Source organism: Orbicella franksi, chromosome 12, assembly GCF_964199315.1.
Source record: "Orbicella franksi chromosome 12, jaOrbFran1.1, whole genome shotgun sequence".
NCBI lineage: Eukaryota > Metazoa > Cnidaria > Anthozoa > Scleractinia > Merulinidae > Orbicella > Orbicella franksi.
This window is the reverse complement of record NC_138156.1, coordinates 4,274,842-4,297,456: the sequence shown is the minus strand read 5'-3', so window position 1 is coordinate 4,297,456 and position 22,615 is coordinate 4,274,842. Positions and strand designations below refer to the sequence as shown.

At 37.2% G+C, this 22,615-nt stretch overlaps 2 protein-coding genes across 5 annotated transcripts; both read right to left on the bottom strand.

Moving 5' to 3' along the window:
- Positions 1-17: 17 nt before the first annotated feature.
- Positions 18-16,676, bottom strand: LOC145464560 (uncharacterized). Of its 4 annotated transcripts, XM_081448494.1 has the most exons (18): positions 16,436-16,675; positions 15,715-15,867; positions 14,851-15,084; positions 13,906-14,431; positions 13,172-13,506; positions 12,036-12,301; positions 11,125-11,389; positions 6,148-6,408; positions 5,174-5,317; positions 4,565-4,739; positions 3,902-4,029; positions 2,990-3,190; positions 2,309-2,481; positions 1,888-1,945; positions 1,598-1,678; positions 1,263-1,331; positions 309-509; positions 18-184 (listed from the first exon to the last, which is right to left on the bottom strand). In XM_081448494.1, the coding sequence occupies exons 1-18, from the start codon at positions 16,523-16,525 to the stop codon at positions 143-145; spliced, it is 3,402 nt and encodes a 1,133-aa protein (XP_081304620.1). In that variant the 5' UTR covers positions 16,526-16,675; the 3' UTR covers positions 18-142. The 4 variants fall into 4 exon arrangements, with proteins under 4 accessions (XP_081304620.1, XP_081304618.1, XP_081304619.1 ...); XM_081448492.1 differs by having other exon boundaries at positions 15,715-16,527; XM_081448493.1 differs by lacking the exon at positions 18-184 and having other exon boundaries at positions 191-509; positions 16,436-16,676.
- Positions 16,677-16,827: 151 nt separating this feature from the next.
- On the bottom strand, positions 16,828-21,965 carry LOC145464563 (SREBP regulating gene protein-like). The gene is made up of 5 exons (XM_081448498.1): positions 21,046-21,965; positions 19,653-19,782; positions 18,474-18,625; positions 17,940-18,053; positions 16,828-17,352 (listed from the first exon to the last, which is right to left on the bottom strand). Exons 1-5 carry the CDS (start codon positions 21,130-21,132, stop codon positions 17,272-17,274), a joined length of 564 nt encoding a protein of 187 aa, XP_081304624.1. The 5' UTR covers positions 21,133-21,965; the 3' UTR covers positions 16,828-17,271.
- Between the last annotated feature and the right edge of the window lie 650 nt (positions 21,966-22,615).

Below are 22,615 nucleotides of genomic sequence, written 5' to 3'. Positions count from 1 at the left end.
TTTATATTGACAAGCATCTTTGCATTACTCTGTATACTTGTCTTGTGCAATTTTAATAAACTTCTTTAATCTAATACACTGTACAACCACTTTGTGGAGTTCAGCCTGATTCTCTTTTTTCTTTGACTGAATTCCTTTACAATCATGTCAATGGCCCCAAACCACTTTGTAGAAGAACACCATCCTATAAAGGAAGAGAATGATTTAGAGTTCATAACATCCTCTGCTATTTGAGTTACAATAGCATAAAGGTATGTCTAGCATAGTAACAATGACAACTGGTCTTGACACAATGCAATCTTTCTCACCAAATGGTTAATGAAAATGCTGTTCATAGCCTCTTCGTAGTGGTCTTTTTCAGCCATGTATCTGCTCCCTGTTGTACCCAGTTTACGTTCCTGCCTTGTAAGGGTCTGCAGTACTACATCGCATATTAATTTTCCTGTGTTGTTCTGAATTGTTTTCTTATATCTTTCTGGTTTACCAAGAGATAAAAGTTCTTCTTTGAGCTAGAGTACAGCAAAACAAAAACAAACAAAGCAAATTAAACAATGAAAACATTTAGTACTTCTTAACTGTACAATGAAGTTCAAATTGTATTTCCTTGAAATTTATCATTTTGCCAATTTGATGTACTAATCTCATCTGCAAGAACAATAAATATTATTATGACTGCTCTTATAACAATCGAAAGCTTTTTGATAATTAAGGAAACAGCTTAACGACATGCATGTTGAGAGTAACCAGCAGATTAAATGTAAGTAAAGTGCAATAAAATATTATAACTAGGGGACAAATGCAGTGTTGCAATTACAAGCTGGAAACATGACAATGCACATAAAAGTAACGATGGCTACTTTACTAAGTTGAACATTGAAAACAACTAGTCAAGCACCCAGGGGAGGCCATTCTGAAATATGACCACCCATTACATCTGCATCATAAAGACTTAATGAAAAACCTGGGAGTGAGCTGTAAGTTTCAAAATAACCACAGAATTGTATGAATATCTGGTTTTGGACAAAAAACTAGGAAGAACGCTTGGCTTTGGAAATAATATTCTGGTAACTATGCTAAACAATGGGAGACCGAAAAACAAAACAAAGTTAAAAGAGAATTTTAGGAAAAATAACCACACAAGAAAAGAAAAAAAAACAGCAAAGTAGCCTGCTTGTGCCATAATGCCTATGAGAGCCTGCTCATAAGCTACACACAAAGAAACAAACAAATATTACATAATTTTTAAGAGTTGGCTCTCTTACGGGTAATGGAAGACAGTCTTCTTGTGAGTAGTGTGCATCCCAAAGGCGAATAGCAATGCAAGAGGTGCCCTGTAAAACAAGGCAATCAGCTTCATTGAAAGTACAAGCACTTCATGAATTAGTAATAAATTAAATTACATTACATCTTAAATTATATGTTAGCATGCAATATTCATAAAGACAAGCAAACTGCCATAACAAAAACAATTTTACAACATGTACCAGGTTCTCTACTTAACTTTGACTTTATTCAGCTGTTCCTGAGTTTTCCAAGCTAAGGCTAATTAAATCTTAATTTCATAATGTGGTATTAGAAGAAAATAACGTTATTTTACCAACAAAGAATGTACTCCTTGATTGATTGCTTCTCGCAAGCTAGTGTCCACTGAATGACTGGATACAAATTGCAAGAAGGTCTGAAAAAAATAGCCCTTGATAATAATGATATCTTATTACAAATAATTTTGAACTGTTCAAGTAAAATCAAAATGAGTTTATTCATTTGGCTGTATAAAAGATGCTGCAAGACATGCAACACATGCAATGGGCAATGGCTGCATAGGTCTTTGCATGTATGCATTGCATTTACAATGCCAGATAAATTCATTCTATATAACAAACTTACAGCACTTGGTGATCCTTCAAAGAGTGGTAAGTAATGAACCCCAGCATTTGCATACTCACTGTAGATTCAATGACAGTCAAATTAAGTTTCAAAGCCATTTTATTTTGTATAATATTAACATTTAAAATATGCACTTGGCAAAACCATTATGCTGCTGAACATTGAAAGATGTTGCTAACAGTGAGATGGATCTCAAAACTATGAGATTCAAGTTGACTAATTAACATATGCGTGTATGGAAAGTGCAAGATTTTCCATAGGCAGAATGTTGTTCCGCTACTTCAACTTTGATTGGTGTTTAAAACAAAATAATGGAGCCCATCAGAAAATTATTAAGGCTATATATATACAGTTGTGATGTTGATGATAATTAATCATGAATCTATTTCCTTGATTGTAAGTAAACAATTTTTACTCTTACTTTGAGAACAGTTGAAGAATGGTCCATGCAAATGGCACTATATTCAAATCTTTGCCCTTTGGTGCCACAACAGAACCTGGCCCTGATCCATCGACACTAGGGGTGTAGGAGGCATCAAGTGAGCACAGCCTGATCACCAGTGCTGTCATGTCATCTCTGTAAGGGTGAAACACCTGTACAATGCAATGCAATAAGAATCACTAGTCTCTACTATGGTGTTCTGTTGCAGACAAAACATATATTTTTAGTTGTAAAGTAACTTCATTTTCCTCAATGTAGGGATGTCTTTGTTTGGGTGAAAATTGAGTTCATTTTAGACAGCTTTGTGACTTAGGGATTTTTTTCGATGACATTAGTCATCGTTTCCTCTCATAAAGCAGAGCAAGACTGGTGACTTATGGTAACCTCATCTCACATGTTCTGGCATCACAAAGCAACGTACAGGATTGCCATAAGGACACCACAGCCAAATTGCATAAGAGCTGCACAGGGCAATGCAATTGAAGCAAGCTTATTCCATGTAAACATTTCAGGTGCATGACCAGTCCATCTTAGGTGTCTATCTTGTTGCAAAATTCTTACTGCTCAAGGGACTTACAGTGTATCTTAGTGAATTATTGGCAACCTTTAATTTCATCTTCGGCCAGTACATGTATGTCATGACAATAAATAAACACTTACTATAGGTGGGTCAATCCACTTTGGGGATTTCTGGTAGCTGTTGAAGTCATGCTGCTTTGTTAATGCCTTTTCTTCCCCACCATATCCTTCTTCTGTTACTTCTTTACGTTGCACATCATGTCCAGGAGATACGTGTACAAGGGCATTCACAAAGTGGGTGTTTGGGAGGCCAAATGCCTGCGCAACCATCAAAGACAGACCCTAACAAGAAGAAGCATTTGATCAACAAAGTATACGGGGAAAAAATCAATATAACAGATGAGCCACATTTTTTCTTGGTCTACACAACTGGAACATTGTGTAGATCCAGACAATATCCATACCTCCCCCACGGAAGGGATTTTTTCTTAGACCCCCACTCACCACTCAAGCCTCATAAGTTTCTTTCATTTTTTTTTTTTAGAGCAGCCCCCGCCGCCATGGAAATCCCTTCCGCAGGAGGAGTATGGATATTTTCTGGCACTGCACATTTTGCATTTTGCCCAAAAGTTTAGACCACTGAAAAAATTAATAGAAAGATGGAATCAATGGGAAAAACAGTGTGAAATCACATTCCTATATGTGCAGTTTGTAAGATTACTTTTTTCTGCTTGAAGTTGACCAGTCCATCAAAAATGTCACCTCAAATACCTCACTGCCAACTTGATGGTTTTGTTTTATTGGGAAGGAAAGACATGACAACTTCTCAGGCACCCTGAAGACTGCTTTGAATAACATTGCAGGTTATGTCATTTTATGTTCTATACTCTCGTCGATCATAGCTCTTGACCAATAAATGCGACACAAATTTCAGATCAGTTTTTGCAAAGAGGTAATTTGACTGACTTCACGCAACTTCCGGAATCAAATAGTCAAATATCCAAGATACTAATAACATCATTTACAATTACATGTAGTGTACAAAAAACCCACTTGTTTTTGGTAATACTGCACAACTTTGGTGAGGTCCATCGGATTGGCTGGTTGCCTCATCAGTAGATGCTTACTTGTCCTTCGTTGATACCACTGAGTGACAGCTTGATTATTGGTCAAGTCAATACCTACAGAAAGAGAAGATTAAATGCTGTAATATAACTACATTTTGTATTTCAGAACACAAATGAAACCATTTTTCCTCTGACTTATAATGACCCCTTTTAAGTAATTTAGAACAAGGAAATTACTATCAATTTCATTTTAAATTCAATTCAAATTACATGTAAGTAATAAGCAGACCAATCACTAACGACTTGAAAAAACTTTGAAGTTCTTGCGGTTTCCACACATAATAAACCTTGCGAGGTAATAGTCTCTTTGTATCTCATGTTTGGATTACAACCTATTATGCAGGAGCATTATTTGGCAACCCACATAACTACACACATTTAAAGAGGTTTACATACATGTAGTCACCAGGAAAGGCTTTTGTACATGTAAGACATTCAAAGAAAGCATGTTAACTAATAGTTACCAAATGAAGGAATCAAAAGCTAGGTTGGTTTGGGTGAAGGATCTTGCATAACATTCAGTTAAAGAAAAGCATATTCTTGGATACCAGTAAGTGTCAAAGCAAAGTAAGACAAGATTTACATGTACCTCCAGCATCTTGTTCAGCTTCCTCTTCTTTGACATCGCGCACAGCTTCTCGTACTGTTGGAGGGTATGCTTCATGGTGCTGGAACCTTCTGAATATACGCCACTCTGAATCATTTGGTTTGCACTGATCACTGGCATAGGATCCACTTGAGTAACCTGGGGATTCTATGAACTCCTGAAAAAGAGGTGGACTTACAAATTTACCTTATCTAATACTGCTGGCCACACATGTACCAGCTTTTGTAGCAGGCATTGGATTGATCTTATGTGTGAGCTCAGCTAGAGAGATGAACAACATCAAAAGTAGAGGGAGCACCCTACAAAGTCATTTTCACCATCTCCCCAATATATTATGTGCCATTGCTGTATCTTCTATCAAAAACTGATCGACAGAAACCAAGTGCAAAAACCGTGAATGGGAAAGAAGTAACTGTTATGGCATGCTCTACTTAATGCAGTGGAAATGAAATCATGCAAGCCCAAATACTTAATGACAACTTCACAGCAAGAGTAACAATGTGCACAGCAATTCACTTTTAGGACTTCCTGGACACACGAAGTCTTCACACTGTATTGTCTAAACTTTGTGAGCACTGAAACAAAACCAACCTCTGAGTGTGGCAAAAGCCTAATGAGGATCGAACAGACTGGAATCTTAGTTATGCCGTCAAATGCTTCCTCTGTTAATTTGGCCACAGTGGAAGGAAGAATATGCCGCAGGGGCAGCTGATGTCCTCCTGAATTTAGATGCCACTAAAAACAAAATTGATACATAGTAAAAGACTAGATACATTAGGACCAGGCAAATGTCACTGCACATACATGACTTTGTGTATGTATAGAACTAAACAGTCACAGTAAATGTTGGCTCATAACAGTATTAAAAACATAGCCACCTAAATGGCCTATTCCTGGGCAGGTGTCATCAATGTAACACATCTTATTATTAATAAATTATTGTGGTAAAGGTGGGCAGTCTAAGTACATTTAGTCTAGCAGCAACTTACACCATATGTAGTAAGTTAATATTTACTTGTCATGTCAAGAAGAGATGACTGTCTATCGATGGACACCTGTTTTAATATCAATGCAGAGTAATACATGTAATTTTATAAAGTCGCTGCACTGTTGACTGTTGATTGAAGCTAAAAAATCCCTATCCTGCCTTTGTTCCAAGGGTAGCCTAACCAAAACTAATCTGGAGGATAAAATAGTGATCAGAAGATATATGCTTTTGTTGGTGATGGATTAGCATTCCATCTAGGGTCTGGGAGAAGCCAATTTTTAACCCCTAGTTCGATCACTCCACAGAAACCAGGATAAGCTGCCACAGCATAGATCACTTTCTCTTGAGAGCAGGGTGCTGTACCTTATATAAAATTATTCATCTACCAGACAAGTGTGTGAAATGTGGGCTACCACATATGCCTTCTCAGGAATGAAGATAAACATTAGCTCAGTCATAAGAAACTATCTAGTCTCAAACCTTATGTCACACCCTTGAGACAGCAATGTTTCTATAAGACACTAGTAAAGTTTCCAGGCACAATAATAAGCATTAATTCAAAATTCAAGGAATGTACCTCATCATTCTCCTTTTCGATAAAGACCCTTATAATACTGTTTCCAAAAACGATTAGTTCTCCACTGTTAACATCAAGGGTGTAGATTCTAAGCAGCAGCATGGCTTCCCCTGTGATGCCACTATGAGGAGTCTTCACAGTGTACCTATATTGGAATTTTGGTGACCGTGCTGATGAATCAAGCAGTGGAAATGCCTCAATATCTGGAATGTTCAAAGTCTTAGGTTTCTCCCAAAAAGGGTCCAAAATGCGGCCAGTAACCTGAGATATAAGGTTAGAATAAAACAAAATTAAATCAAAAAGTTAATGACAGAAAAATTATCCTCTTGTTATACTCATATCTAAGAGGCTAAGCCCTTTACTTACCACCTCTTGAAATTAATTATCCATGCCTGCCAAGTTAATGCAGACTTAAAGCACAGTAAGAGTGCTCGTTTTAGTTGTAGAGTGTTCGTAATATTATTGATAATATTATATTCTAAGCAAGTTTGACTTAGTCAGGGATTTCATTTCGGGACAGGGCCCAGGGCAAATTGACTGGCTGTGAGGATGATTTTTCCCACTGGTTTGACCATCTAGAGGAAACTTTTTCTCATAAAGAAGTTCAGTTCAAATATTTTTGCCCGAATTTGAAAACCAGTTGACCTCCTGCTGAAAAGTCAATGAAACTCCCGCTTACCCCTGCGAAATAAATTCCCAGTAGTCTGGGAATTCCTAGGAATTCCTAGGAATTCTTAGGAATTCCAAGTTATTCCAAGACATGCAAATTATGCTTTATCCAAGACCTTGGAATTTCTGGGAATATTTGGGAATAGTGGAAGTATGACTGGGAATTATTGGGAATTCCTAGGAATTCCAAGTTATTCCAAGCCATGCAAATTATGCTTAATCCAAGACCTTGGAATTTCTGGGAATATTTGGGAATAGTGAAAAGTATGACTGGGAATTTTTGGGAACAGCTAAAACACATGAAATATTGTGTTTGAAATTTCTATAAACTTCCCAAAATGTCAAAATTAAAGATGAACTCAGTGCATGAATCAGTTTCTGTGAATTAGTAAAAATCAACAGGATCATTTCCCTGGAGTTCCATACCTTTTTATTGTTGTCAAGCTCCAAGGTAATTATTTCCAAACAAATGTTACTACATTAATTCCAGTTTAAGTCTGACAACTCAACATAAAACTATAGCACTCATAACATTGCTTTTTAGATCCAACCTGATTTGTTAGTGTATATGTGCCCGTATGGACCCTTAAATCAAACACCCAGAGTTTACCTGATAGAAAAATGGATGCTCTCAGATCTGATAAATAGATTAGGCAAAAAATTCCTGTCAGCATAAATGTATATATATTATTTACAATTTCAATAAAACCAAAAGTATATATATGCATGTATATATTTAATATAATTGTAGATTCACACACATACCCATCACAGCCCACTGTTGAACAATTTTTGACTTGATCCTTTATGACTTTAGGAAAAAGAGGAAGACATCTCTCACAGATGTCAGAAATGAAAAGCTCACAGTTTCCACACACTTGCTGTAAATTTGCAAAACTGTACTGTGACATTCTCTGGACAAATTACCCGTAGTTTCATTAAAACAAGAATATCTTTAGCAGCCTCTCATTGTCATACAATGTCTTGAAATTAAGGCCAGAATAGCCATACAGGCATATTCTTTGGCAGAAAATGTTCTTTTCTTGTGAACAATTAGTTTCACTTTCATCAGGGGAGTCCAGTGAATGGCCGTCAGCGTCAGAGTTCTCAATTTCTTCAGAGGAGTCAGAACTAGAAACTTCAACATCATTATCTGAATCACTGTCTGTGGACAAATCTGAGTTGTTGTGTGTATTACATCAATTGGTATTTCTGTGGTCTTTTCAGGTACAGTGTATAGGCAACTCAATTTCATCAAATGCTTCTGTGAAGCTTCAATTCTTGCATAAAGGTTGACTCCATAGTCCATCAAAGTCATCCACAACATTTCTGTCAACAGCCATCTCACTCAGGCGAGCCGAAAACTCTGAGGTGTTCTGTTCATGGTGCTGGAAATGATCTCCAGGAAAAAGTGATGCAAGAGAGGGAGATGACATCAACTGGTCAAATCTTGTAGATTTTGGTATGGGTATAGTGGGATCATCAATATGTTTCTTGCATTTCCTTGTCCTCGCGGTCACTTTAATTCATGACACAACAAAATCAAAAGAATAAAAAAGATTATGAGTCAGTGGGAAACAAATAAATAACTGACATAAATAAATGACAAATAAAAAAAACCTACATCTTGATGTATTGAAAAGACTATAGATCTCATATAATGTTAATCCTTACAAATAACTCAAAGGAAAAAATGATAAGCATTGCAAATTTCTACTTGCTGCATCGTGCTGACTGGGCGTTGAAACACGTGGGCTCTCAAAATAGATTTGGTGGACTTACAACAAGCTTAAGCTTATTTTGCAGAATTTATCTCGTTTTCTCAGGTCGATCTGAAACCTTTTAGGTGAATTTTGGCTTTTGGGGTTTTTAAAGAGCACACAATGCATTGCTTAGTTTGATTTATTTAGAATTATAGCTTATCATAACAGAAAATCCCTATAAAATTGGATTCCTTACCTTTGTAGTGAACTTGATTTAAGTGCCTCACGATCCTTTGTTATCTCGACAACCGTCGGGAACAGATCAACTAGTTAAAGTACGTTCCAGTTTCCTCGATTTCTTCGTAAAAAGTTTGTGTAGTTTTTTCCTTTTGAAGCAATACCCATCTTTCAAAAGACCACCAACACAGCGTGGAAAGGGAGGCAGAGTTACTATCGAAAGCGACTGGTCTGGCAACCTTGTTGCCAGTCTCACTCTCCTTCTTCTCCAGTTTCCATTCTCTCCTCAACTGATCAACTGAACCAATCACAGCACGCGAATTTCCACGTGACTATCCTGGTGACTGAGCGTGACAAAGATCGCGTTAGTCATTCTCTTTTGGCGCCCATCTTTGAATTTAGCGTTAACGGTTGATCGCTCGTGCGTATTAGTAGATTTCACTTCCAAAATTATATCAAAATGGTTATTTCTGCGGTCCTGTGACTAGAAGAAAACAGCGTGAGTGTCATTAATGAGAAACATGTTATTCTTGGCGAAGATTTGGAGCTAAAAGAAAGTCTTACTGTGGATGTTTCAACAGGGAAAAATTCAAAGGGCAGATTAGCTGTATACAAAATTATTTGGTGAGTGATCAAATTCAAGTAACCCTATATTATACAAAGTAACTTCTTTTATTTAGACAAAAGCTTTTGAATGAACTTTGTCATCACGAATCATACACGAGTGGGTCACTCAGTCATGGCATGAAATGAATTCTGGCTAAAGCAAGGTTGAAACAATTTAGGTTGCCCAGAGGGCATGCCTAAACAATTTGATTTGCGAATAACAAGTCGTTTCTCTCGCCACACTTGTTCAAACGAAACAAATATAGCAGTTCTCGCTGATCCCAGTCAAAGTTCTTGACAAAAACTCCAACGAGGCAGCCACAGTCTGCATGAGTTTGATATGTCTCCTGTGTGTTTCAGCCTGACTGTATGGCAATCCGTGTTGATCTTCAATTTTGTCCATCCGTATATTCTTTTGCGTTTACTCTATTATTTCAATGTTCCTTTAATGTTTTAAGTGTCTTTTTTAATATTTCTAATGTCTAAATTTGGCTAAAAACCGTGATATATATCCTCCAATTCGAGAGTTGTTGATACACTTATAGAAGAAGGAAGACCTTGATTTAGTCTACTGTAAGCTCAAGATTTATGTAACATATTTATCAATAGTATACAAGCACCTTCACAATTATCAAGTCTTCTCTTTTAACATTTCAACCAGCTTACAGTCAGGCCTTAATTAGCTGCGTGTGTTAAACTGTGAGCACATAAATATTTGGATCTTAGTCTTACAGTACCTCATATATATCGCAGTGTAATGTATTTTTTTAAATTTTGTTTCAGGTGTCATACAACAAAGATGAAGATGAAGAGGCTAGCTGCAGAATCAACAGAAATAACTGAACAGCAGCTAAGTTTGCCCAAACTCAGCCTTTTTTTAATTTTAAGGAATGTCTCAGTTTTGTTCTTATCATTGATTCCTTACAATCATGAAAATCCAGATATGTTCCACACAATAACAATAATTTAAGGTAAAATCTTGTGTATGGAAAATTGTTGGATTTGTAAACTAAAAAAGTAAATTATCTGAAAAAGTTCTCTTTTTATCAAACATGTAAAAGTTTGACCTTCATATCTGTTTTCAGTTTTACTTTTGATTCTTGATGTAATGAAAAAGAAACAGGATGATTATTCTTATGTTTAAATTCATGAGAGCCAATGTAATAAACAATTCATTTAAAACCTGTTTGATGTGATATCAGTGACTTTATTTGTTATTTTAATGCTAGACATTTATCATCAAAATTTTGTCTGGCCTACAAATGATACAAAATTCCCAGTTTTTCTCAGATTTTCCCAAAAATTCCAACCTATTCTCAAAAAATCCTACAAATTCCAAGTTATTCTCAGAAATTCCTAGGAATTTTTGGGAATTTTAAGGAATTTTCAAGGTGAGTATATTTCAGTTGGAATTCCTAGGAATTCCTAGGAATTCCAAGTCAGCTCTATGTAAACTTGGAATTCCTTGGAATTCCTAGGAATTCCGAGTCCGAATTACCGTGAAAATTCACACCTTAGATTCCTAGGAATTCCTAGGAATTCTTAGGAATTCCTAGGAATTTTTTCCTAGGAATTCTTAGGAAATTCCTAGGAATTCCTAGGAATTCTTAAAGTCATCTCACAAGGGTAGTAACAAAATTTTCAATCACTTTATTAAACAAATGTACCTTAAATTTAGTAGCGCATCATGATTCCATCTGAGAATGTTTCCTTTATCTTTAGTGAATAAAATGACCAAAAGTCTTTTTTCAATCATGGGTACCTTGATAATGGTAGCATTGTCAGGGATAAACCTGACTTCATCAATGTATACATCAAATGAGTTGTGATTAGTAGTCTCTTCTATGGAAGATGATGTCACTCTACTCTCTAACCACAATTCCAAAGGCTCAGTTTGAAGTGGTGTACTTGGAGTAGAGTGTCTACTAGCAGGCCGGGTAACTGATGAACCATGAGATGACAACACAGATGGCTCTGGGCTTGGTATGATTCCTTCATGTTCTGATAGTGAAGGAAGCTGCGTAGGTCTAGAAATAAGCAAATAGTGTTCAACTTTCACGTAACTTATTGAATCCAAGCCATTTTCTTCTGCCAAGTCAGCTCTACACCCTTGCTCTTCTGCACACAAGAAACTTTCCCCCTGCAAATGTTCTTTGTACGAGACAGTTACAGTCAAACCAAGTGAAGCATATCCCTCAAGATTACATTTAATGAATTGATTATTTGAATATTGAACCCGCTAGTCATTTCAAGAATGCAATAATGAATTGATTATTGGAACATTGGACCCACTAGTCGCTCCAAGAATACAACTAATGGGTTTAATGTTCAAAAAAATCAATTTAATATTGGTTTTTGAAATGACTAGCAAGTTCAATATTCAAATAATCAATTCATTATTACATTCTTGAAACGATTAGCAGGTTCAATACTCAAATAATCAATTCATTAATGTAATTTTGAGAGGTACACTTCACTTGGTTTGACTGCAATGACCTTCACAAGTCAACAGATAAAAAACAGACCACTCATGGAATAAAATGTATCTCTGACAAACTGGTTTTATAACTTCAAAATTGTAAATCTAAATCTCACTCACAAATTTCCATCACGGTCTCTACAGCCAACTCTCAAGGGAAGCTGTAACACAGGCTATTGCCACTACAAACTTACAGTCTTAGTGATCCAACATCTCTTAATGCTCCACCACTGCCCAAATATGACAGTCCTTGTTGAACATCCACAGTGAACAATTCAGAAGGCTGATCCAGTAAAACTCTTCTGATCCCAGCATGACCTATAGCTTCCAAGATGTGACCCCTCAGGAGTTGCAATACAACAAGACAAGTGTTCTCCATCACGCTGGGCTGCCAATCACACATGAAACACTGATCCCACACCATCATTGCTGCATGAACTCCTAGAATGCCTACAAATCCCTGAGGGAAAAAAACACAAAGCAAAAGTCAAACTAAAAAATCCACTGATTTAGTCTCATGGATCACATCACTTTTCAAGATTTGGACTACACCAAATATTGAATTTTAAGTTTATACCAGCTGTCTTGTACAATACTAAATTCGACATTTTCTGGGTCAATCCATTGACACCTTCTGTAAAATCTGTGTTTCAGTCATTCTGCTAGCATTTGTGTGGCTGTATGACTACACGCAAGGTTAACATTCAGCTACTAGTCTTGGATTACTGAAATACATGTAGTTGATACAAAAGGAAAATGTACTTTATCCATGGAGTCAGAACACAGTAAAGAAGGAAGCCAGTGCCCTGGCCTAGCCCTTGGCTCTAAACTTAGGAGGGGCTCCGTCAAGGCCAGGCTGGGCACATGGCCCAGGCACTGGTCTATCTGCTGGTGGTTTGCTGGCAGTCAGTGGTCAAAAGTGTGGGTGGGTGGGGGGGGGGAGGGGAGGATGTCTTTTACTGTCACCTTCACTTAGCTAGACTTGCCACAGACTGCAAAATTGTTGGGGAAACAAAATTAGCATTCAGTTTCATTTTTCTCTTCATTGTCAACAGGATTAAAGTAAAAATATAAGTTCTGTTTTAATGTTCTACCGAAAGGAAACAAGTCAAATATTTTCGATTTGGCACTTTCTTATTTTTTATGATAAAAAATCATGAAAATCAAAAATTGACATCAATTTTCAATTTTTGATTTTAAACAAAAATTGAATGGATGAATGACCCACGGACCGAGAACCCCCATCCTGTCCAAATTTCCAGTGGTCCATATTTTCTGGACCACACAATCCTAAACTAACAGCAGCAAAGCTTAACAATACACTACATACCTCCCCTATCCACTTTCTCATAAACATAGCTGGGTGAAAGAGGAGCTCCTTGGCATCTGAAGGCAGTGACTCAAAAGAATTTCCTAACGCTTCTCTTTCTGCCAACATTGCCTTCTCTTTCTCAGTGTGGATAAAGTTTAGCAAAAATTCTCTTGGGTCAGATGTAATGTTCTTTCGTGTTTCATTAATAAGGTGAGTACACAGCTCCTTGTCTTCCTCTTGCAGTCTTTGCAAGACATGATCAGCCATACTGAAGATTCTTAGCCTTGTTGGGAAACAGTTTTTGATTAACAGGTGAAGTGAAATGGCAAGCTTGTGGGTCAGGCTTGATCCACCTGGAAAGAGAAGTACACCATGCAGGTATCATTAAAAAAATAATATTCTACACACTAAGTAAATAATAACTCACAATTAACTACAGTTTGTACTCTAAAAATAATTATAGTGATATATTAAAATATATAATTGTTTTCTGGTCACCATAATAACTATTGGTTACAAGTTGCAACAGCTGATGATGAGTGAGTTCCAGTTTCAAGCTGTTGTTTCCCAAGCATACATGTACATGTACATTCTGTTGTCCTGTGCTCTGAGGTGTTATCTAAGTGAAGGAAGTTCTCAGCTACAGGGATATAACAACATAGACAGGGCTCAGGGACTTTGCTCTTTAATAAATTATAACAAGGCAGTATACTGCATTTCTTTAAATTTGTGACAAGCCAGTAATTACCTACCAGATTGAACATCCAAGTGTCCATTTTGGAAAGTAAGTATCAGAGGGTACACCAGCAAGGCATACTGTGGTTCATACATCCGGTTGTAAACATATAATACATTCAATACATCCACTGCTTGTTTTATGTCCATCTCTGATACAAGTTCACTGTGTAGACCTGGTCTGTATTTATATGCTTCTATAACAGCATGTTTTATAACCCCAGCTATTGGAGAGTGGACTGCGCTGGATACACCAAGTTCTTTCAGGCCCCATGAAAGAGACACTTCAAACTGTGTGCTGATTTCTTTAAATTCATTTTCCAAGTCTTCAGAAGAGTGTATACTGTCTACATTTTTCCTCTGCAATCTCATTGACCAAATCTGTTGTCTTAGTGAACAGGGCAGCTGTCGTCCTTGGAGCTGCTCACAAATGCGAGCCAGCTGAGAAGGGTGTTTTTTTAGGAGAGTAGCTACAGCCTTGCCGAGAGTGTCACTTTGGTGGCTGCCTCCAAGGAGTCCCAGCTGTCTCTCGTCATATGAATTCTTTGTGAAGAAAATTCCACTTAAAGTTACAAGAATTGACAAACACATCATGTAATTTTTGCCTAATAACTAATTTGGAAATCTTCTATGTGGATACACCTACTCTAGGATGAACTGATGTCAGTCAATTTAAAACCTGCCAACAGAATTTACGTTGAGCTACATGTAGTTGGTAGCCACTTCTTGGGATGACATTAAGTCTTAGATGTTTGACTTAAACAACCCATGCAACAAAGTCCAAAAGTCATCACAGTCTATGAAATGAAAGCAAGCAAAGTGAAATAAAAGAGCTAGAGGCAAATACCGTTACATGTCGTACAATAATTATTACTCACTAGTTTGAAGTGTAGTAATCTGGTAAAGACCTTTGATAACATTTTCCAAAACAGTTATTAATATTTTGACTACTACAGCCTTACTTTCTCTTTGTATTGGGCACTTTGCTTTTCCACCGTGGCAAGTTCTCTTTCCATCCCTCTGTACACTGCTTGCTGTGCAAAACCTACAAACTCCAACATGTCACGAGACACAGCATCTCTGTCATCCCTCCAGCGTAAATGAAGGCTGCCTGCGATCTCTTGAAGTGTAGTTTTGAGCCAAGCCTGTGCTTCTGTTTTAAGGGATTCAGATGAACTTGGTGTGCCTAGGATTCTCTGTTGATTATTTCATAGTTAACCGGTTAGTGGCAAGTAGATAATGAATAGCTTCACATTATTCAGTGAAGGTCATCCCTAACTTACAAAATGTTATAATTGTTGATCATATCACTTATTCTAATCACCCATCTGCTGTACAACAGTGCTTTTGCACAATTCTAACATAACTTGAACAGGACTATTTGGACCAAAATTTACTAATCAAAATGTCCATCGCCAAAGAAGGATGGTTATCTTTGTCAATGGCGCAAACCTCTTTTCTCAGGATTACTGGAAATTCCTAGGGAAAGGAAAATAAAAACTAAAACACCAGTTTGAAATTCCACAGGGATGGGGGGGGGGGGGGGGTTCAAAACAGAAAAAATCCTCTCTATTTGGAGGGGAATGGATATTTTCTGGAACAACAACGCTATGGTTACCACTGGCATTTCCTCAAGTTACTCTTATAGGTTAACCTACTAGCTCTTACATATACGCAGGCATTCCTTTGGGTTGTTGGGCATGTTGAGGGAGATTATGAGAAGTGTCTACAAGCATATACGCATGCATATATATGTATAGAAGGCTAATAAATACATGTAGACTGTATGATTTGCTAGTTTGCTACTTCTAATCTGGAAAATTCACCTGGTTGTGATGTGACATGTACATATCAGGAAGATATCTCTCCATGAACTGCTTTCCAAGCAATTCCAACAAAGGCTGAACCTTCTCAATTTGTGAATTCTTGCAAAATATTTGCACTTTAGTGGCCAAACTTTTGTTCATAGCATCTCTGATCTGATCAGAAATAAAAATCATATTATAGTTAGAGCAGCATGTCATGTCAGTTAATTGTTTCTGAGAATGTCTGTACTGTTTATTAGCAAAAGGACAGTTTGAGAGCAGGAACTTTACTGTACATGTACATGTAGGGTTTTGAATGTCTTGTGAGTTAAACAAATGCTTGCAATGTTTTACAAAAAGTTTTCTTACCAGAATTGTAGGCCACTCTAACATGAAATAGTGTGTATTATTTTAATTATACAGTTCCTTAACCAGCCTTAGATGACTGTTTTCTAACAGAATTCAAAATTACAGCAATAGTTGCCATGAATGTGAATTTAATCATCGTGATTGCTTGTAAGACTGTTTCCTGGCTTACAGGGCCTAGTGCTTCAAAAAACTCTTTATCTATAGTAACTGATTTTATTAGATGACATACATGGGTGATATAAATATACATGTAATCCAAGAGTGTTGGTTCACGTTTTTCGAGCTAAAAGCTAATAGATATCAATAGCTGGTGATTAATCACTAATGGAGACAACTTAACAGCTACAAATTTTACATGTACACACATCAATACCTTGGTCCATGGAGAGCCTGGTAGAAGTGTTTCTTGTAGACAAGAATCCATCCACACTAGGTAGTAAGGGCTGTGAACTCCACTACTCATTGTCGATTAATATTTAGAGTCACTTTATTTCAACAACTCAGTAAAGCATTGTAGCTTTAGAATTGTGACTGATTGGCTTTAAACACAACTTGAATTACTTTTACATTTACATCAAGAATTATGACAACACTAGTAACACTTTTCTAACAATTAAATAATAATAATTTTATTTTATTTTATAACAAAAATAACCTTCTCAAATGGTGATTCAGACAAAATTACAATTAATGTTTGTTAAGGTTTATGAACCAACTCAATCAAGTCACTTAAATGTTGTATTATATAATTTACTAATTTACTATGATTTTGAACTTCACAGAGGTACATGCATTATTTTGCAAACTCTTAGACGTAGCAAGCAATAACCTCAAAACTATAATTCCTTCTCTAAAATTTACTTAGCTTATAATTTTTATTATTTCGTGTGTGTAAGTATTTGGATAAAAAGTTGAATTCAGAACAGAAATCTTGTCAAAATGACTAACAAAACTCAAAAAATATCAACATTAATTATACATACATGTATTTATGGTTAAATAACAAATAATACCTTGAATTGCTAGTCAAGGCTTTAAGATCCTTTAAGTTTTAAACTCTAATTTAATGTTATAAATATATAAAGACAAACTAAAACTACTGCCAATTGTTTTTCAATCAGGATAGGTGAGAGGTAATAAAACTATTTGTTCCTAACAATAGCTAGAAACCACAATAATATTATAGAGTGTGGAAATAGAATACAACTATTAAGTTGCAAAGTCAGGTCCACTTAGACCAAAACAGTGTTTGAACATCTTATCTTTGTATGAATTCTCATGCCAAACACTCTGCAAAATAAAAAAAGGAAATTACATATTAATTAATAGAAGAGTTTGAAGTATAATTTTAACAATACTATTCTTTACACTTACAAGATCTTCAAGACCCTCAAACAACCATGACTGTCCAAAAGGGGAGATGACATTTTGATTACAGGACTGAACCAATGGCATATAAGAAACTAATTGTAAAATATGTACAGTAAGTTGCTTCTCTCTAACATAAAATTCCAAGTGTAAACAATGTGCCAGGAAATAGGATAATACAAATTGTGTAACTATGTACATGTAGCTTATCTAAAGTAACCAGTAACTTAAGCAAATGTTTTCAAGAACATCTTTTTGTCTCCTAGGTAATTATTTTCTTAGTTAGTAATCACTGGGAATGTAAACAAACAATAATAATATTAACTGATGAGAAAAGTTGTCCAAACTGGAGAGAATGCTGGACTAACTACATGTAGTACTCTGTCCTATTCACTGCTTGTGATTTTTGAAGTTCTTAAGTTGAAATCTTTTATTATACACAACAGTCTAGAACTTAAGCTAGCCTTGATGCTGGAAAACAGAATTCAAAAGACAGAATAATTACTTACTTTAGAAGAAGTGCGGCATTTGACCAAGCAGAGTTCAAACTGATCACTGACAGACTTTGATATCACATTAGGCACTGATGATCCCAGTTTTAAAATTTGCCTCAGTAACTCCTTCTGTAGGTCGAAACAAAACATTTATTCAGATTTAATAAGATTCCTTCATGATAACCAGAAGAAATGCAATGTTTATTATTATAGTTCTCTTATCCCTGCAACAGCCAAAAACATATTAGATGTACACGGACAACTCAACAGTCTGAAACACCAGGTACCCCTCTGATGTGCTTAAAAGACATGTAACTATTTACAAAGTGTTGCAATGAATGCTAAAAGTTGACAACCACCTTGGAATGTTGTTTGTGATTGACATCCCACACAACCCAAGGAAAGCCAGCATAACTGTACAATGTATATGACCTCAAGTCAATAGACACATAACTTGAAGGTGAAGACGTGAGCTTGCAATGTGACCAGCTCATATTAAAATTAATGTACATTGAATGCTTTAAGAGCAGACCAATCAGTAGAACTTACATTATTAGGATTTAAACAACAGGAAACACAGTGCTCATAAATACTGCAGCAGTTATTTTTTTGACAATCTGAGCACTCATAACGTTTAGTACTATCTCCACTGCTGTGACAACATCCACTGGCAGACAGGTCTCCCCGACTACAAACAAATCCTGGAAATGAAACAGGACATACTTCTAGATAATTCATAAATTATGTCTAAAATACAAAAAAGAGAATTTTACAAGTAGGGAGATATTTTCAAAAGAGGAGTGGAATAGTGTGCAGATTTGCACAGGGAAACCAAAGAGACTTGCCAGTTTACTTAAGGGGGATCATGAGTACTAAAGGCGTCCATGGTCGAGTGTCGGTTGATACCCTTGATCAACCCTTAACAGACATCTCAAGTGACACTGATCGACATCTCCATGGATACTTGGCCAACATTTGGTTGACGCTCAATCAACAACTTGATCAACAATCAATCAATAGTCAGTCAATAGTTGGCCAAGTATCAATTGACTCAATGTATTGATAGACACTAGCTGGAATGTCTGCAAAAATAAGTCAACTCTTGACCAACTGTCAACCAAGATGTCGATCAAGTATCAATTGAGTGTCAACCGAGGTGTCAACCCAACAACAATTATTGAGGGTATCGATTGACACTCAACTGCAAATGCCTTTAGCACACGATCCAGTACATGAATAAAGAATTGCTAACAAAAATAGCCTTTTCAACACTACAGGCCAGCTTACTAGTCCGTTGTAAATATGTCTCTCAAGTATGGCCAATACAGTCATGTTATTGTGAGTTCACCAGGCATAAGAAGTAAGTCCCAGGGACCGTAGAGGCCATTTTAAAGTGGTAAGGCTAAAAAATCTGGCCAGTACTACTGGCCAATATTACTTTCAAGTGGTAAAATCCATATTTAATCCATGTCAACTGGAGCCCTAGAAAATATTAAAAATCCCAGCAATGAAAGTGGTAGGGCTTTAGCCCTACCAGCCCCTCCCTCTCCGCAGTCCCCGAGTCTGTGTCCACGAGATGGCTTGAAATTGAAGATTTGAGACTCCACATATTGTTGTGGGCCTCAGTTAAAAGCTGGAAAATGTTTACTATTGTGAACATCAAATTGTACAGCTGACCTTTACTCTCTGGGAAAGGTCCTTAGTTGGCAAGAATAGTTCAGGCCTCACCTCTTTCATCCACAATCAATAAAGCTCCTTGAATTGAATTTCTACAAGCTCTAAACTCCGTCAAGTTTTCGATGTTGATCCACTGAAATTCAGTGATGGGAACTTCCAAGATGTCAGACTCTTGGTAAGACTGTTGAAAAAAAACACATTAGGGCCTTGACAGACTAGACAACAAAAAAAACACAGTTTTTGAGATGGGTTGTTGACAACTAAAAGCTATTTTTTTGTTGTCAACAACTAAGCAGTTTCCCTTTGTGAAAAGGGAATCTGCTTTAGTTGTTGTTTTCCCGTATTGAAAGATGACACACATTTGAGCAAGCGTATTGTGTTTTGAGCATGCGTAGTGAACATTAGTTCCCAAGTTCTCACTAGCCTGACTTGGCTATCAACAACTAACACAGTAACATTCCAGTGTGTGGAATGCTCACATCACATACAATCAGTTGTCGATAACATTTTAGTTGTCGATAACAATTAGTTGTTGATAACTACATGTCTAGTATGCGGAGGCCTTGAAAGATACAGCCTACAGAAATGCACACAATCTCGGGGGGGGGGGGGCGGTTACTGTCATATATGGGCTATATAGGTATGTGCCGCTGTGAAGGGTATGGTTTTCAAGCACTTTACTCTAGGATAGGGTATATAAATCAGAGCGTTTGGGTCTGGAATAGGGTATCATTTTTCCCAAAACTGACTAGTTGGTTGAAGATTTTATCTAGACTAAGGAAACCAGGAATTGCCACTCAAAAGTCAACTCTGCAAGTTTAAATTTATGCAAATCAGCCTCAACAGTGTTGATAGATGGGGGATTTGGGGAGTTTACTCTAGTATAGGGTAGCAAAATTCAGCTGAACTAGCTCTGGTATAGGCTAAGGGTTCCAGGGTCCCAGTAACCTGCAATCATACCCTCCCTCCCTTAAAAAAAAAACAACGCCTGATTGCTAAAAAAAAAAAAAAAAACGCCTGATCGCAGGTTAGGGTCCCAGCGGCACATCCCCACCCAGAAATTCCCAAAGTACCCCCTCCCCCCCCAGGCACACAATTAACTCAAGTTTTACAGTGTATGATAAAAAACGGACAGAAATATAGTTTTTAGCTAAACTTCAGCTTAACATAATAATAATAAATAATAATAATAATAATAATAATAATAATAAATCCACGTGATGGTCAGTGGTTAGGCTGGTGAAGCCTCATGTCTGTCTTTTTTGTAATTATAATTCTTCATTGATTGACAATTTTTCCCCCTAGTTTAACACACTCAAAAGCGAGCAATTCCACCAGAAAGCAACCTGTACCCACTGTGTACAGTCTAAGCTCACTGACATCTTCCAAAATATTGATATAAAAGAAACAGAAACTGAAAAATAAGTTTAACTGAGAAACGTACCTTCCTAAGAGAAAGTGCTACTATCAGAATGATTCCTATGGCTATTAAAAAAGCCACGAGCCAACGACGAACAAACACAACACTCATCGAAATACAACCAACATGGCTACCAAGTTATACACTATGTAATACAACATGAAAAGTCTTCTTTCACGCAGGCTCTCTCTACTCTCGTGTACAACGTAGGACTGTCGGGTCATAAGGGATCGCGAGGGGACCAGGGGAGGGGACTACTCCCTGTCGTCCCTTCAACTAGCAACTACTCCCTGCAACAAATCGCAGGGACAGGTCCCATTCGTTTGAATTAGCCATTTTTGTCAAAAAATCTAGTCGCAGCGACAGGAAATTTGGTCCTTGCGACCTGTCCCACGAATTCAAACTGGCTTGAATTCGTGGGACAATATCCCTGCGACTTGTCCTCAAAATCCTACGTGTGAATAGCTGCGCACGTAGGGGAGGAATGGAGGGAGAGTGAGAGCGAGGATAGAAGGAGGGGGCGTGGGAGAGAGGAGGAACGCCTGTAATAAGAACCCCCTTTAGTTCATTTCTGCGTTCGCTGGCGAACGGGTAAAGAATTGAACGCGAAATTCCCATTGCTTAAAACTCGCTCAGTGAGTAACTTATTAAGTTATTAATCGGAACAACCAACATTAGTCGCAGATCAAAATGCACTAGCTCCGTGGAGAGGGGAAGGGGGGTAGCCCTAAACCCTTTGTACTCATTGAAGAACGCCCTCTGGCATCTGGCGGTCGTAAGTTCAAGTCTCGATATGTCATTAAAGGGGTTATTCTCGAACGGCTTGGGGGTCGAATAACCTCTCCCCCGATCGAGATTCGAACACGGGCCGGGAAGAAAATCCCGAGGGACGCCGAAGAATTTTTTGGTTTAATTAACTGATTGATTTATTTAGTTATAATTTCTTTCAACCTCTTTTTTGTTGTTGTTGTTGTTGTTGTTGTTGTTGTTTTTATCCAACTTCTTTGATGTTGTTTTCCTTTGTTTTTAGTTTTTTTGTTGTTGGTGGTGTTTCGGATAAACTCTTTCCCTTATTGCTGTCGATCTTACAGATTTTTTCTCCTTTATCGAGACTCGTTTGCTTTCTAAGCCTTCTTTTTCCCGAACTTTAAGACCGAGGCAGTTTGCCTAAATGGTTTGTTAGTGGGGAACGATTCCAAAACTCGGTTTTCCAGCGGCCAATAGAGACATAAACTTACACAGAATACATATTGCCTGGTTTTCTTGAAATTTAATTGATTCAGGATGTAGAAGGCTTTATGCGACCTCGTTTGTGACGATGCATGCCTTTAGTAATTTGCAGATCAGTCCGCTCTCGTGGCTCTAAGTGCAAGTTGCTTTTTAGTAGAATCACATTTCACGATGTTGTTTTTTCGCGTGTCCTCCGGGTCTCAAAAGACATGCATTGGAGTTATTTCGTCTAGCGCACTACAAAAGGAATCTATCAAAACTTTCAGTGATTGGCAAGTGTGGAATTTTCGTCAGGTAAGTTTGGCAGATCTGGTCAAAATTAGTGCAATAGGACCATGATTGAAAGGCAATGTCGGCTGAAATA